Source organism: Haliaeetus leucocephalus, unplaced genomic scaffold (assembly GCF_000737465.1).
Source record: "Haliaeetus leucocephalus isolate CR32 unplaced genomic scaffold, Haliaeetus_leucocephalus-4.0 Scaffold2, whole genome shotgun sequence".
NCBI classification, from domain to species: Eukaryota; Metazoa; Chordata; class Aves; order Accipitriformes; family Accipitridae; genus Haliaeetus; species Haliaeetus leucocephalus.
The window spans coordinates 10822768-10835310 of record NW_010972438.1 but is presented as its reverse complement, the minus strand read 5'-3'; the positions used below and the strand labels follow the sequence as shown (position 1 = coordinate 10835310).

At 45.0% G+C, this 12543-nt stretch overlaps 2 protein-coding genes across 5 annotated transcripts in view; one reads left to right on the top strand and one right to left on the bottom strand.

The window, feature by feature from the left end:
- Nucleotides 1-235, bottom strand: part of ARIH2 (ariadne RBR E3 ubiquitin protein ligase 2) — a 33183-nt gene extending 32948 nt beyond the window's left edge. The window contains exon 1 of one of the 4 annotated variants that reach the window (XM_010571148.1): nt 172-235. The gene's annotated coding sequence lies outside the window, so the exon portion shown is untranslated. Of the gene's footprint in view, nt 1-164 lie in introns of all 4 variants that reach the window. The other 3 variants (XM_010571127.1, XM_010571142.1, XM_010571155.1) reach the window with 3 other exon arrangements.
- A 313-nt stretch (nt 236-548) lies between these two features.
- SLC25A20 (solute carrier family 25 (carnitine/acylcarnitine translocase), member 20) lies at nt 549-12243 on the top strand. The gene is made up of 9 exons (XM_010571105.1): nt 549-811; nt 1528-1620; nt 3580-3707; nt 5951-6041; nt 7007-7124; nt 8299-8371; nt 8967-9076; nt 10508-10632; nt 11139-12243. The coding sequence occupies exons 1-9, from the start codon at nt 707-709 to the stop codon at nt 11199-11201; spliced, it is 906 nt and encodes a 301-aa protein (XP_010569407.1). The 5' UTR covers nt 549-706; the 3' UTR covers nt 11202-12243.
- Nucleotides 12244-12543: the final 300 nt, after the last annotated feature.

Sequence of the window (12543 nt, the reverse complement as noted above, 5' to 3'; positions counted from 1 at the left end):
GCTGAGGGACGCTGGCCCGGCAGGCGGCGGCGCTCACCGGGCACCCTCGGCTCCCCACCACCGCGGGACGGGACGGCGCGGCACAGGCCGCCCCACCGGGAGCCCCACCGCCACCTCCTTCCTCCCTCCCCCGCGTTGTGGCCCAGCCCCCCCCCCGCACTTACCGGGCGCCGCGGAGCGCGGCCGGGCGGGGGAGGCAGGGAGCGGCGCCCCGGGCTCCTCCTGCCGGGCCGCCACTGCCTGCACGCCGGAAGCACCGGCCTCCGCGTGGCGTCACTTCCGCCAGGCGGGGCCGGAGCCGCCGCCGGGCCGGACTGGACCACTGCGCTGGGCCGGGGGGGGGAACAACAACCGAACCACTGCGGCGGGCGGGGGGAGGTGGTCGGGGCCGGGCCAGCGGCGCGGGGCCGCCCGAGGTGCCGGCTCAGCACCCTCGGGAGACGCTGGCGGGCCAGCGGCCCGGCCTCGGCCGGTGCTACCGCTCGATGACAGTGCCCGGCACCGCGGCGGGGAAGGAACCCGCCACCCCCGCACCGCCGCAGGCAAAGGGCCGCCGCTATCCCGGCCTGCCCCGCGCTCACCTCCCCCAGTATCCCGGCGTGCCGCGCGGCCCGGCACTGGGGTAAAGGTCGCGGGGCGGAGGGGGCGGCACTGGCTCGGCGGGGCCCAACCAGCCCGGACCCGGTCTTCACCCGCCGCTGCCGCCATGGCGGAGCAGCCGCAGCCCATCAGCCCCGTGAAGAACTTCTTCGCCGGCGGCTTCGGCGGCGTCTGCCTGGTGTTCGTCGGGCACCCGCTGGACACCATCAAGGTGAGGCCGCCGCGTACGACGGCGAGGCGGCCGGGGCCCGGCGCTCTGCGGTCCGGGGCAGCCGGGGGACGGGGACTACGCTTCCCGGCGGGCACTGCGCGGGGAACGGCAACGCTTCCCGGGGTGGGGGAAGACTACAGGTCCCGGCGTGCACCGCGGGGGAGGCGGGACTTGGCGTCCCGGCGTGCCTCGCGGGGCGGGCCGTCCGCGCGGCGGGGCGCCCCCTGCCGGCCGTCGGGTCCCGTCAGCAGCCGGTTTATGGTAAAAACGAGAAAAATCGGGCCGGTCTTTCCCGGCGCTGGAAGGAGTTGAGAGCCCGAGCTACTCCCGCGAGCCCCGTGCTGCGGCGGGGGCCCCCAGCGCCCCTCCCGGGGAGGCCGGGAGTGAGCCGGGGTGTGTGTGTGTAATAAATGAGGGTCCAGAAGGAGCGTACTCCCACACACCGAGTGTGTGAGGAACTGGGCAGTGGGACGGCATTAGTTCTCGGGTGTTGAGGTGGGGTTGTAATCCTGACGTCATCCCAGCAATTAGTTAAATACATCAACATTCAATCCCTTCTCTTCTGTAAAGGGCCAAAATGATGTTAAGCTCTCTACCAATATCATAAAGTCCGGTCGCAAAACTTACTCCATAATAGTCATACAGAGATGTTCTCTGAATCAAAGTTTAGACAGTAATATTTAACAAAATAATGTTTTCCTATCCCGTCTTACTAGGTCAGACTGCAAACCCAGCCTAAGCCACAGCCTGGTCAGCCTCCGCTCTATTCTGGGACCTTTGACTGCTTCAGAAAGACTCTTGTTGGAGAGGTACTGCGTTGGCATGTCATCTGCGACGCCTGCCAAAAACATCAGTTGTTCCTGTACATCGCAGGAATGGAATTGTGTGGGAATGTCGCCCCTCGGAGAGTATACAGTTCTTGGGTTATCAGTTGAATTGATTCTAATTAAAATTCTTAAGCAGATTACAAAACTTGGGGAGTACTTAGCATCCACATGTGCCAGGTGCATGTGTCTCTGTTTTGTTAAGAAATGCTTTTGGTTCAAAATAGCATGATATTAATATCTGAAGTTATAGACTGGAGTGAATGTTGGCAGTTGTTTGCTGGCTTTGTTGTTGTAGTCGGTGGAATCTTGCTGTCTTTGGTATTTGGAGTTGTCTCTGTAAATCCTAAAATAGGTAATGACTTTTGTTGATACAAGCAGTACTTTTACTTTCTTCTATAACGTGTTATGCCATCTATGAGAAGGCAGAGGAGCATTAATTAATAGATTTTTTTTTCTTTTTCTTTTCTTTTTGAGAACAGAGGGTCAATTATAGTAGTTTTGTTCAATCTCCTTCAGAAGGTGGACAGTGGTTTTCACTCCTGAATCAGCCATACCATGTGATTGAACTATAGTCTATTTTGTTTTTAGAAAGGGACACAGCCTTGGTTTAAAGACTTTAAGTGGCATAGAATCCAGTTTTCTGCTTCGTAAGTTTTCCCAGCAGCTATTTACCATTTGGAAACAATGGCTGTAAGGCCCAACTGTTTGTTTACTAGTCTGAAGTACCACTGGATCTTGTTAGGTAACTCCCTGTGAAATGAAAGATCTGCCTCATATCTGAAATCTACTTTCATTATGGTATTAACAGGTTGTTATATAACCAAAGTAAATCTTGCTTCCCTAGTCTCTCCCACAAAGCGCTGAAACACTTCACTGGCTCTGAATCCCTTGCGGTTTTTAACACCCCTGCTGAAGCACGGACGTCAGAGCTGAACCATAATAATAGCCTTGTGATGTGAAGTTCAAAAGTAATGCTGCCTCTCTACTCCTACTCAATACTCATCAGTTTCTATAAGGAAAGCTATTAAACCTCTCTGCCAAGGCCTTTTGTTTCCCACTGCTCATGGGAAGGTTGAGCAGGAGTATCTGATCTTTGTCAGCCAGATACAATTTCATTACAGTCAGTTGTGCCTGTAAGTGTACAGACACATACTGAGATACACTGATTTATTTGGTGGGGGGAGGAGGGGGCAGACAGACCAGCAAATATTTAATTTGTGCATCTAGCCTTTATCTAGAAAGATAACTCTCCTTTTTATTAGAAAAAGTTCAGTTCAAAGGCAAGATAAATGAAATAAATGCTACTGCTGGAGTCTGCATTAGAATTTTTCCATGTGCGTAGTCTGAAGGGAAACATCAGGAACTTAAAGTTATATGGTAAAAACGTTTTGACTTAGGGAAGGAAAGAAGAAATAATTTGCTCTTGAATTTGTTCCAAACTAACTTCGTGTGGGGAGTGAAGTAGTTCACGTTAGTCTCCCTGGCTCTTCCTTTGTCTAAAGAGTGAATTCAATTCAGCCTTCTCAGGCTTAGTGTCAGGATTTTACACTACTGCATCTGATGACTTATTAATAAAGCACATGTGCATTTTTGTATGTATCTGAGAGAGAAGACTTTTGTCATAACCTTTTAGGACTGCTATTCAGGTGGCTTTTAACTTCCTCATACTTGAGAGGTAAGTACAGGATGAACAGTTTTGGAACAGAAGGGTGTAAGTGGTGCCAGTGTTCTCCAGGAAGGATAGCTTTCCTCTGCAGCAGGCCCTGAGCCTCATCTAAACATGCATAATTGCAAATGAATGATAGACCCTGTTATTCCTCTGATTAATTTGACTGTCTGACTGATACTGTCTTGTATTGTAGCCTTTTGATTCTCAGTAAGTTGAAATATGTGCAAAGTCTATGTAAAACCAAGTAATTCTTGTGATAACGTTTCTTGCAGGGAGTCCGAGGCTTATATAGAGGAATGGCAGCTCCTATTATTGGAGTGACACCCATGTTTGCTGTGTGCTTCTTTGGATTTGGCTTGGGAAAAAGACTCCAACAGAGGAAACCTGATGACGTTTTGACGTGAGTTTTTAAGTTAATCAGACAGTTGGGAAAGGCACCCTAAGGCTCTTGCAGCCTGCTGTATTGTCGCACATTGAGTTGTGGTGTAAATTTGTCTCTTCTCCTAGGTTATAAATACAGTTCTAAAAAATAAAATGCTCGTGTGTTTTAATGCTTCTGGAAGCGTGGGACTGAAAGCACAGGCTAAAAACAGACAGCATGTGGGCAGGTGCTATGCAATTCCCTTTCTACGCATGAAAGAGCCATTAAGGAACAATTCCGTTTTAGATGAGTACAATGCAAATTATATAATGATTGCCTGCCAACAGTCTCGCTATTAACAGAAGCTGTAGAAGAAATAAATTCATGGTCAAGCAGTCTTGACAACGTTCATGGTCCTGATTCTCTTTTCTGTTAGCTGTGACTCTTCCTGTGTCCTTACATTAGGATATAATAATAGCCATAGAACTTTTTTATTATTAATTTCTGAAAAGAGGTGTTTATGAGCAACCCCCCTTTCAGGCATGTCTAACCTTCTGGAAGAGAGATGGGAAGCTAAGAAAACTTTGTGTGGCTTTCTACAAGCTAACTTATGCATGAAGAAAGCCCCTGACCCATAAAGTACTCCCTTAACTTCTTTGCTGAGTTGTGATTTATTGCTCTACAGGAACAGAACTGTAGCTTAGGAACATTTTATTCTAGTATTTGTGCAATACGTAGGAGCTCTGTCAGAAAGCAGCAGTCCATTGTGTTGAGCCAGCCGTGGTGGTTGGGGAGGTGTGGTTTCTGTTGGAGCCTTGCCTGTGCAGGGACCTCCCGGGTGGTGTGAGTGCATCTGGCTGTACAGCAGTAGCCACTGCTGTGACATGGGGCAAGCTTTGTCTGCTTCGGTTGCTCAGAGGGAGGCAGTGCCGAGATGCTGGGGCACTGCTAGCTTACCCTGCAGTTTACCACAGTAGTGTCCTCATGCAGACAAAGCTGAAGGGTAAGACCAAGGGAACAATAAGGAGTGGAGAATACAAGGAAACAAATGGGCTGTGGGCTTATTTCCAGCAGCCTTATCACCTCAGTGCCTTGTGTTTTATACACATCATGCCAAAGGGAAGTGTTAAGGAGCAAGCTAGAGCAGGGTAACGTAGTTTTTTGAGTCTTTATGCAGAACTCCTCCCAAGCAGAGCAGCAGGAGAGAAAGAATGAAGGTCAGCAAATAGATGGTGGAACAGTCATTGTGCCCAGCTGTGCTGTACCTTAGGTGCAGACTTTACACAGTAAGATACAGTGTGCATGGGATGTGAGGCCCCAAAAGAAAGCTCAGACTCTTAGCACCATGGTCATGGATCCAGAGGCAGGCAGGATGGCAGTGGTTCCCTGTGTTGATTTTTAAGGGAAGTTTTGGAAGGAAGGAGATGGAGAGAAACTTGGGGACCCTGTTCTATCTTTTCTGGGGATGAATAATCCCAAAGTGAGTTAGCAAACTGAAAGCTTAGTTTGAGCAGGAGGTGCATGTGGAGTGGTGAGGGAGGTCTGAATGGTCTGGAAGATTTAATGAGAATTTAAGAGTAATGAAAGGTGTCAGAATTGGAAAACCTGAATAGAATGCCATCTCTCGGGCAAGTGGAGAGAAGTGGGAGGTGTGAAATTTAATTAAATTGAGATATTAGGTCATCTTACTAGAGAATGTAGCAGGATGTTGGATGTAAAAATAAATTTGGCTGGAGAAACTTGGTCTGTTAAAGGGATTTCTGTCATGGAGACTTTGCCACATGAAAGCGAGTGCAGAATGTGTGGGATGATGGCAGGTTGGTAGAACAGACTCGACGATGGCAGAGGCTGAAAGAGTGAGGGACTGAGAGGTTAAAGAAAGAAGGCTTCTGCTTGCACAAACAGGAATATGCATGGAAGCTGGGGTCACTGAGAAAAGTGTGGGAGACTGGAGGAGGAAGAGACTGTTGAGTATAAAAATCAATGGGGAATGCTGTAGCAAAAAATGCAAGTACAAGGAATATTAGCAAATGCAGTGGATGTGAAAAGCTGAGTTATGGTTGCTGTGGGAACCAGGGCTTTGAATCCTAGAGATCTTAAATGCTTAGCTCTAATTACACATTGATGAGGCACTTATGTGCTGATCAAAAGCAGTGGATGCATTTCCAGTTCTACTGCTAGCCTTGTGCGGAGCAGGGTAATCTGGTGATACAGGGGTCTTTCTGCCCTTTGTTTCCTATGTACTGTGTTGTGTTAGGGTCTCTTCTGTTTCCTCGGGGCAGATATCCTCAGCTGTTTGCTGCTGGCATGTTGTCGGGAGTGTTCACAACAGTAATCATGGCTCCAGGAGAGAGAATCAAGTGCCTTTTGCAGGTAAGGCATTGGATGGTGGTGATGGCAATTTAATTTTAGGGGTCTTTTTTTTCCGTACCAGGAACTTCTTTGGTTAGCGTATTTACTCTGTTCTGTTTTTTGACAGGACTAAGACAACTGTTGTTTAATGCAACTGTGTCACGAAGAAGCATTATACAAACTCACCATGACAGTATAAGTACATACGGCATTCATTGCTCTATTCATTTTACAGAGCACAAGCCTTATACTATGTGGCATTATATGAGGCATCAGTGGATGCCTCAGTCCACTTCAAAGTATGGAAAAGTCCAGTTTTTCAGAATGAAACTTTTTCTAAAAAAATGCAAACCTACGAGATCGTAAGGACTCTTTCTAGTGTAAAGATTTTCTGTTACCTTGACAGGTTCCCAATACATAACTAAGGAATGCATTTCAAAATAACACAAAATAGTTTTCTAATGTTTGGGTGACTGTTAGCTCTACACCTCCTCCAAGGTTTTTAAAGTATTGTTGGAAAATATAAACCTGAACAAATTAAAATACCATCTTTAGCAGAGATGGGAAGCTTTGCTTATTTCAGGCAATGTTGAACTGTGTTAATATGGTGATGGGTGGTCACATGTTAGTTCTAACAGACATGACATTATCATGGAAGATTTTATATACAAATTGTTTGAATTTCGCTAAACTATTTGAAGGCTACTTTTTGTCAGTTCAAGTGTAGAATTACCTAACTGACTTCAGTTTTTTCACACTTAGACTGGGAAAAAATAAGGGACAATCTAGCCACTGCATGGAACAGTAAACCTATCCTCAGCTTGAATGGGAGAGGGCTGTTTGAGGAAGTGACACAGAGGTTTCATATGCAAGAGTGCCTGTGGAATGAGTATGTGCTCCTTCCTTTCTGGAAACATGCACGTGGCTTTCTAACTATTAGCTGAATGATTGTTCACCAGCCAGAAACCTTCACTTTAATCCTCCAGATCCAGGCAGCTACAGGTGAAACTAAATACAGTGGCCCTTTGGACTGTGCAAAACAGCTGTACCGCGAGGCTGGGATTCGTGGCGTGTACAAGGGAACAGTACTCACCCTCATGAGAGGTAACTGATGGAGATGTTCTGATACTTCTTCTGTGTGGGGTACTTTAAGATAAGAAGCCTGACATAGTATCATGGATCTTACTGTCCCTTTAGCCAATTGGAGATGCTGTGTCACCCTTTATTTGCAGTCTGCAGGGCTACTCCAATGCCTCAAAGGGACTGAGAAATAAACATGAGATTCTCAGTGAGGGAGAGATTAGATGACAAGGATCAGAGAACTATAGGAAGTGATTAAGATCTGAGAAGCCAAGAAGAATAAGAGACTTCAGGAGGGGAGCAGAGAGAAAAGAAAAATACAGAAGTGAGCTTTTTTTTTTTTTTTTTTTTCTTCATTGGGAGAAGGATTGTGACTGTTGCTGTATAATGCTGACTGCTTTAAAAGATGTGATTGCAGCAGTTATGCTTTCTACCTGCTTGAGTGTGGGTTATTTTGGACTGGGATGTCATGACCCCTCTCACAGCAACAACAACAACAACAAAGTAATTTTGCCAGACACTGAATCCTGTACATGTTTCGGTACTTTCTTCTTTGAAAAGCATTAGATTGTTCCCTGTACTGGGGTGATGTTTTCCAAGGATAAGCTGAAATTTCTGTATTTTGATATCTCGGTTTAGGAATTAGTTCTATCCTCTGCTTCTCATAGAAGCACAGCAGCTAGCAATGTAACTCTGGCAGTGTCCCTAGCCAGAGGCTGGTTCTCCAGTTTAGGCATGAGATAAGAATGGGCTGCAGGAGTACCTTAAAAAAAAAAAACAAGCAAAACCCATCAACTGAAAAAAAAACCCACCCCAAAATAGAATTATTAGAGCAAATAGTGTGCAAAACTCTTGAAGTTCCTGAACTGCTCTGATCTGCTGTGCAGCAATTAAGAAAGCTTAGAGCTGTCTCATCATTAACAGCTAGCAGGCAGATTACAGTCTGATTTGAAAGGCTGCTGACAGAAGCGCTCGAGAACAGATATTTTCCCAATTCTTGCCTTTAGCACCTGCTGTCCCTGGGAAAGTTGAGGCTCTTCTGTCTAGAGCAACAGAAGATTTTATTTTGTTTGTAGAGGAGGTTCAGAAAAGGAATCTGGATGTACTTAGTGGTGTTGCTGACCTGGCATGTGGCTGCTGTGCCTCTAGGCTTCATTTTGTTTCCCACTACTCACAGTCTTTGTTGTTTACCCACTAGATGTCCCAGCCAGTGGAATGTACTTCATGACGTACGAATGGCTGAAGAACATTCTGACCCCTGAGGGAAAGAGGTTAGTAAAATCTCACAATCATCATTTTCTGGAATTCCCAGACACTGCTGATTAATCTCTTCAGTTACGAAGAGATTTAGAGCAGTATCATTGAAACAAATTTAAAAAAAACAAAGTGGCTTGTCTTGTGAGTTGAGCTGTTTTGGTCTGGGGTTAACTGACAATTAAAATAGTATTCTGAGTTTTTCTCTGATTGTAGCCTTGGATTTTAGAAGCCAAGAAAGGAATACTTAAAGTAGGTCTCTTCACTTTCACACCTGTGTGTGCACAGAGCTGGGAGTTTTTGTTGTTGGGGTTTTTTGGTTTTTTTATTTGTTTGTGGTTTTTTTTTTTTCCCCCCAGAGCATCTGTGTGTGTGCTGCTGAATGAAAAGGTTTGAACCTTTAGGGTAGAGTTAGTACATTTTGCCCACAGGGCACTGATTCTTGGAAATCTTGCTCAGATACTGCACTCTCTCTGTACTGCAGCATTGTGCTGCCTTGTGGCTGTCAGCCAGGCTGCCTCTTTGGTTGTCACCTTAGTCAAAGCAGATGAGTTTTTACTTTTTTTTTTTCTTTTCTTTTTTCTTTTTCCTCCCACCCCAATCCTGCCACAGTGTGAGTGACCTCAGTGTGCCTAGGATCCTCTTTGCTGGGGGCCTGGCTGGGATCTTCAACTGGGCAGTTGCCATTCCACCAGATGTGCTGAAATCCCGTTTCCAGACTGGTGAGTTGCATCCCAACTTATCACAGCCACACTCAGTGCAGTCCTCCTGGGAATGGGCTGGGCAGTGATAGCAGATGCACTGCTTGAGACAAGTACATGAAAAACCCAAGTGTGTTCCTAGCTTTTTAGTTCGTTTCCTCACAAATTTTTGGCAAATCAGGCTGCGCTTCTCTGTTTCTGCCTCCCTGCTAATATAATGATCCCAATTTGAGATACCTGCTTTGAAACCTAAGCATAGAAGTCATAATAATAGAGCTGTTTGTCATGGCTATTTTACTACAAATGTAATTCTTTGAGAGATTTTGTTATTTCACTTCAGACATAGTTGTATAAATTGTAGCCTGTGCTAACTGAAATTCATAGGAACTGGGCATGCCTTGCTGAGAGCATTGTTTTTAGAATAGCAGCTCTGCTCTTAAGTATCTGTGGCCTAATTATAGTGAGGATGGCCCCAGGCCTTGCACTTCAGTGAAGTTTGACAGGTTTTTCATTGGTTTCTCCGGCAGTCCTAGTCAAGGCATACTTTTGTTAAGGATCCCCATAGTGTCTGTCTGTGGACTTACCTCTCCGCTAGATGGTAACCATTTTTCTTGAGTCATGGATCATGATAATCTAGTGCGGGAAACTTCTTTTCTTTTTCTCTGAATAATGGGTACTGTGGTTTTTTGATATCATACCAAGGGCTGAGTGTGAAATACATTACAGCTTTGCATCCTTGTTCCGCTGAGCCAATCCTCAATGCTGCTGTATAGATGATGTGGGTTAATGGTGGTTCTGTTTAACTGGGTTGGTTTGTGGAGTACTTGTTCAGAGGGCTGGCAGAGGCAGTACTTTCCAGAGAAGTGTCAGGAGAAGGAAGAACTTGTTCTTTGAATAGAATAATGTTTTTAAAACACCTCAGCAAATCTGTGTAACATCAGCATTAAAATAGCCTGTGCTTTGCACTTGAAGTCTGTTGCTGTTCTTGGCTGGGGCATGTGATAAGATCACTTTCTGTTTCTTATAAACCAGCTTCATTAATTTTGATATCTGACCTTCCTATCTCCTAATTGCAGCTTTTGGGAGAGCTGTGATCAGCAGTGCAAGTAACAGCTCAGGCTTCCAACCCTGACAAAAGTTATTCTCCTTTCTCCCTGCCCCCCAATGACTTGATGATGTAAATTCTTTGTGGTGATGGTGAGCACCTACCTTCTGTTTCCTGAGTCTTTAGTAAGGTGTCTTTTTTGTTTGCTTGCTTTTGACTGTAATAGATAATTTTCCCAAGCATATGTTGTCACAATGTAGCTTAATCAATGCTTGGATTCTGGTGTCACCTAGATGGTATAGCAATATGAACCTGCTGAAAATCCATATTACATGTTACATATGCCACATCCTTCAGCACTTGTGACTGCCCCACATCTTAGCTAATGTGTTTTGTGTCCCTTTCAGCTCCTCCAGGAAAATACCCAAATGGCTTTAGAGATGTGCTGAGAGAACTTATCAGAGAGGAAGGTGTTGCATCTTTGTACAAGGGCTTCACAGCTGTAATGATCAGGGCATTCCCTGCTAACGCGGTAAGTAGATTGCGATTCCAGATGGGTTTCGGGGACCTGGCCGCTCACAGTGAATGTTTGCAGTGAGTAGAGGAGATGGCTGGCTGCTTACTGTTGTACCATTTCAGTAACATTCTTGTCACTGCAGGTACTTTTGGCTGTTGGTGTCCAGATTCTAAAAATGTACCTTAATCTAGGAGGAACACCAAGTAAACCTTCCTTCGAAGCTTTGCATGAAAGCCCTTTGTTGGCTTTCTCTGATAGTCTTTCTCTACTGATTGTACATCCACCAGTGGAAGACAGAAATGTGTGGATAAGTTTTGGACTGGCTAACAGAGTAGAAGTTCTGCCTTTTGGCAGAAGGGAGGGATATATTAGAATTCTTGCCTCTGGTCCAAGACTTTTTTTTGTTCTCTTCCTCCTTCCACATCAGCCACATCAGGTGTTTATAGTGCTGCATTTCAAAAACCTTGTTTGGAATAGATTTTTAGAATCCTTACTTGTTCTGTATGTTCTCTCTTTTCCAGGCATGTTTTCTTGGTTTTGAAGTTGCTATGAAGTTTCTTAACTGGATTGCACCAGGTCTGTGAAGACTAGGAAGTCTTTGGAAATTAAAGAGGAGAAGGAAGAGAGTGCAAGTCTGCCTCAAAGGAATAAATGAATGATCACTTGAAGTTTCAGGAATGATTGCTTGCCTAATACCTTTTTGCCTTCTTCACATTCTTTAGGTGGTGCTATGTGCCGTTCAGAAATGTAGCTCTGAAACAGAGTTGATGAAGAGTTGAGTTAGAGGTGATATACCCGTCTTCTGAGCCAATGTACCACAGCAGTATTGCTGCTAACAGACAGCTGTCACTATTACACACACTACCTTAAGTACTTCCTCATGGAAGAAGGGGACACTTTTAAAAATGTAATTCTTTATTTACTGAAGAAACATGTAGCTATTAATGCTGAAAAACTTCCTTAAAATAATTGTTTGGCAGTCTGTACTTAACTCTCAGGGCATAAGTTAGCAGCTGCACATACTAGTATCTACAAGCAATGTCAGATAGCATTCTCATCTCCTGTATGTTTTTAGTTCTGGCTATTTCTATGTTGACAGTGGTTTTAACCTTATATGCATGTAATGCAGTGAACACAGAACTAAGCAGGGGAGGCCAGAGCTATGCTTCAGTGGTTTGAGGGGTATTACAGATACTATATCAGATCTTGCACGCTGATCTCTTCTGTGGAACTAGGAGGGAAAATTAATTATGCTTAATGTTTGTAGTAAGCTTTACTGAGGCAGCCAGTGGGGAAAGGTGTTTGATCAACCTGAACTTTTCTCTGAAATCCCTTTCTATACCGCTGACAATAGCCCAAATGTGATTTCAAACGTACAGGACGGTTCATAGCAACCCACGATATATTTGATTCATCAAATGTTGTGTCCTGGGATTCAATCCCTGACAATGACCTGAGAGAGTTTAACAGCACTTCCAAGAACTCAATTTCTCAGACAGGAGGAGGATACATGAAGGGGACACTGGCTCTGCAGTCTTGTCTAACATTATTCTTGCTCCTGTTCCTTGGTTTTCTCTTAATGTTCTTAAACATAATCACGTTTTCATTTGAGAAATGACTAATGCTAAGAAGCAAAAAGCAACTTTAATTTCTTTTGGGTTTGATGCAGTGTAATTGGAACTCAATAAAGCTAGCTGCTGCTTGGCTAGAGTGTGTGCTTTGGTTCATTTATTTTTTGCATGGCCATGCATGGTTAGTTTTGCAAAAGTTTCCAATTCTTACTTCTGAGATGTGACTGGGAAATAAGTTGTGCCGTGCTGTCTTTAATTGTTAACCCCTTGCCTTTTAGCTTCTGGATTTCTGACATGAGCCATGGAAATGAGTGTTCGCACTTCACATGTTTGTCATACAAGTCCTGTTAGGTGC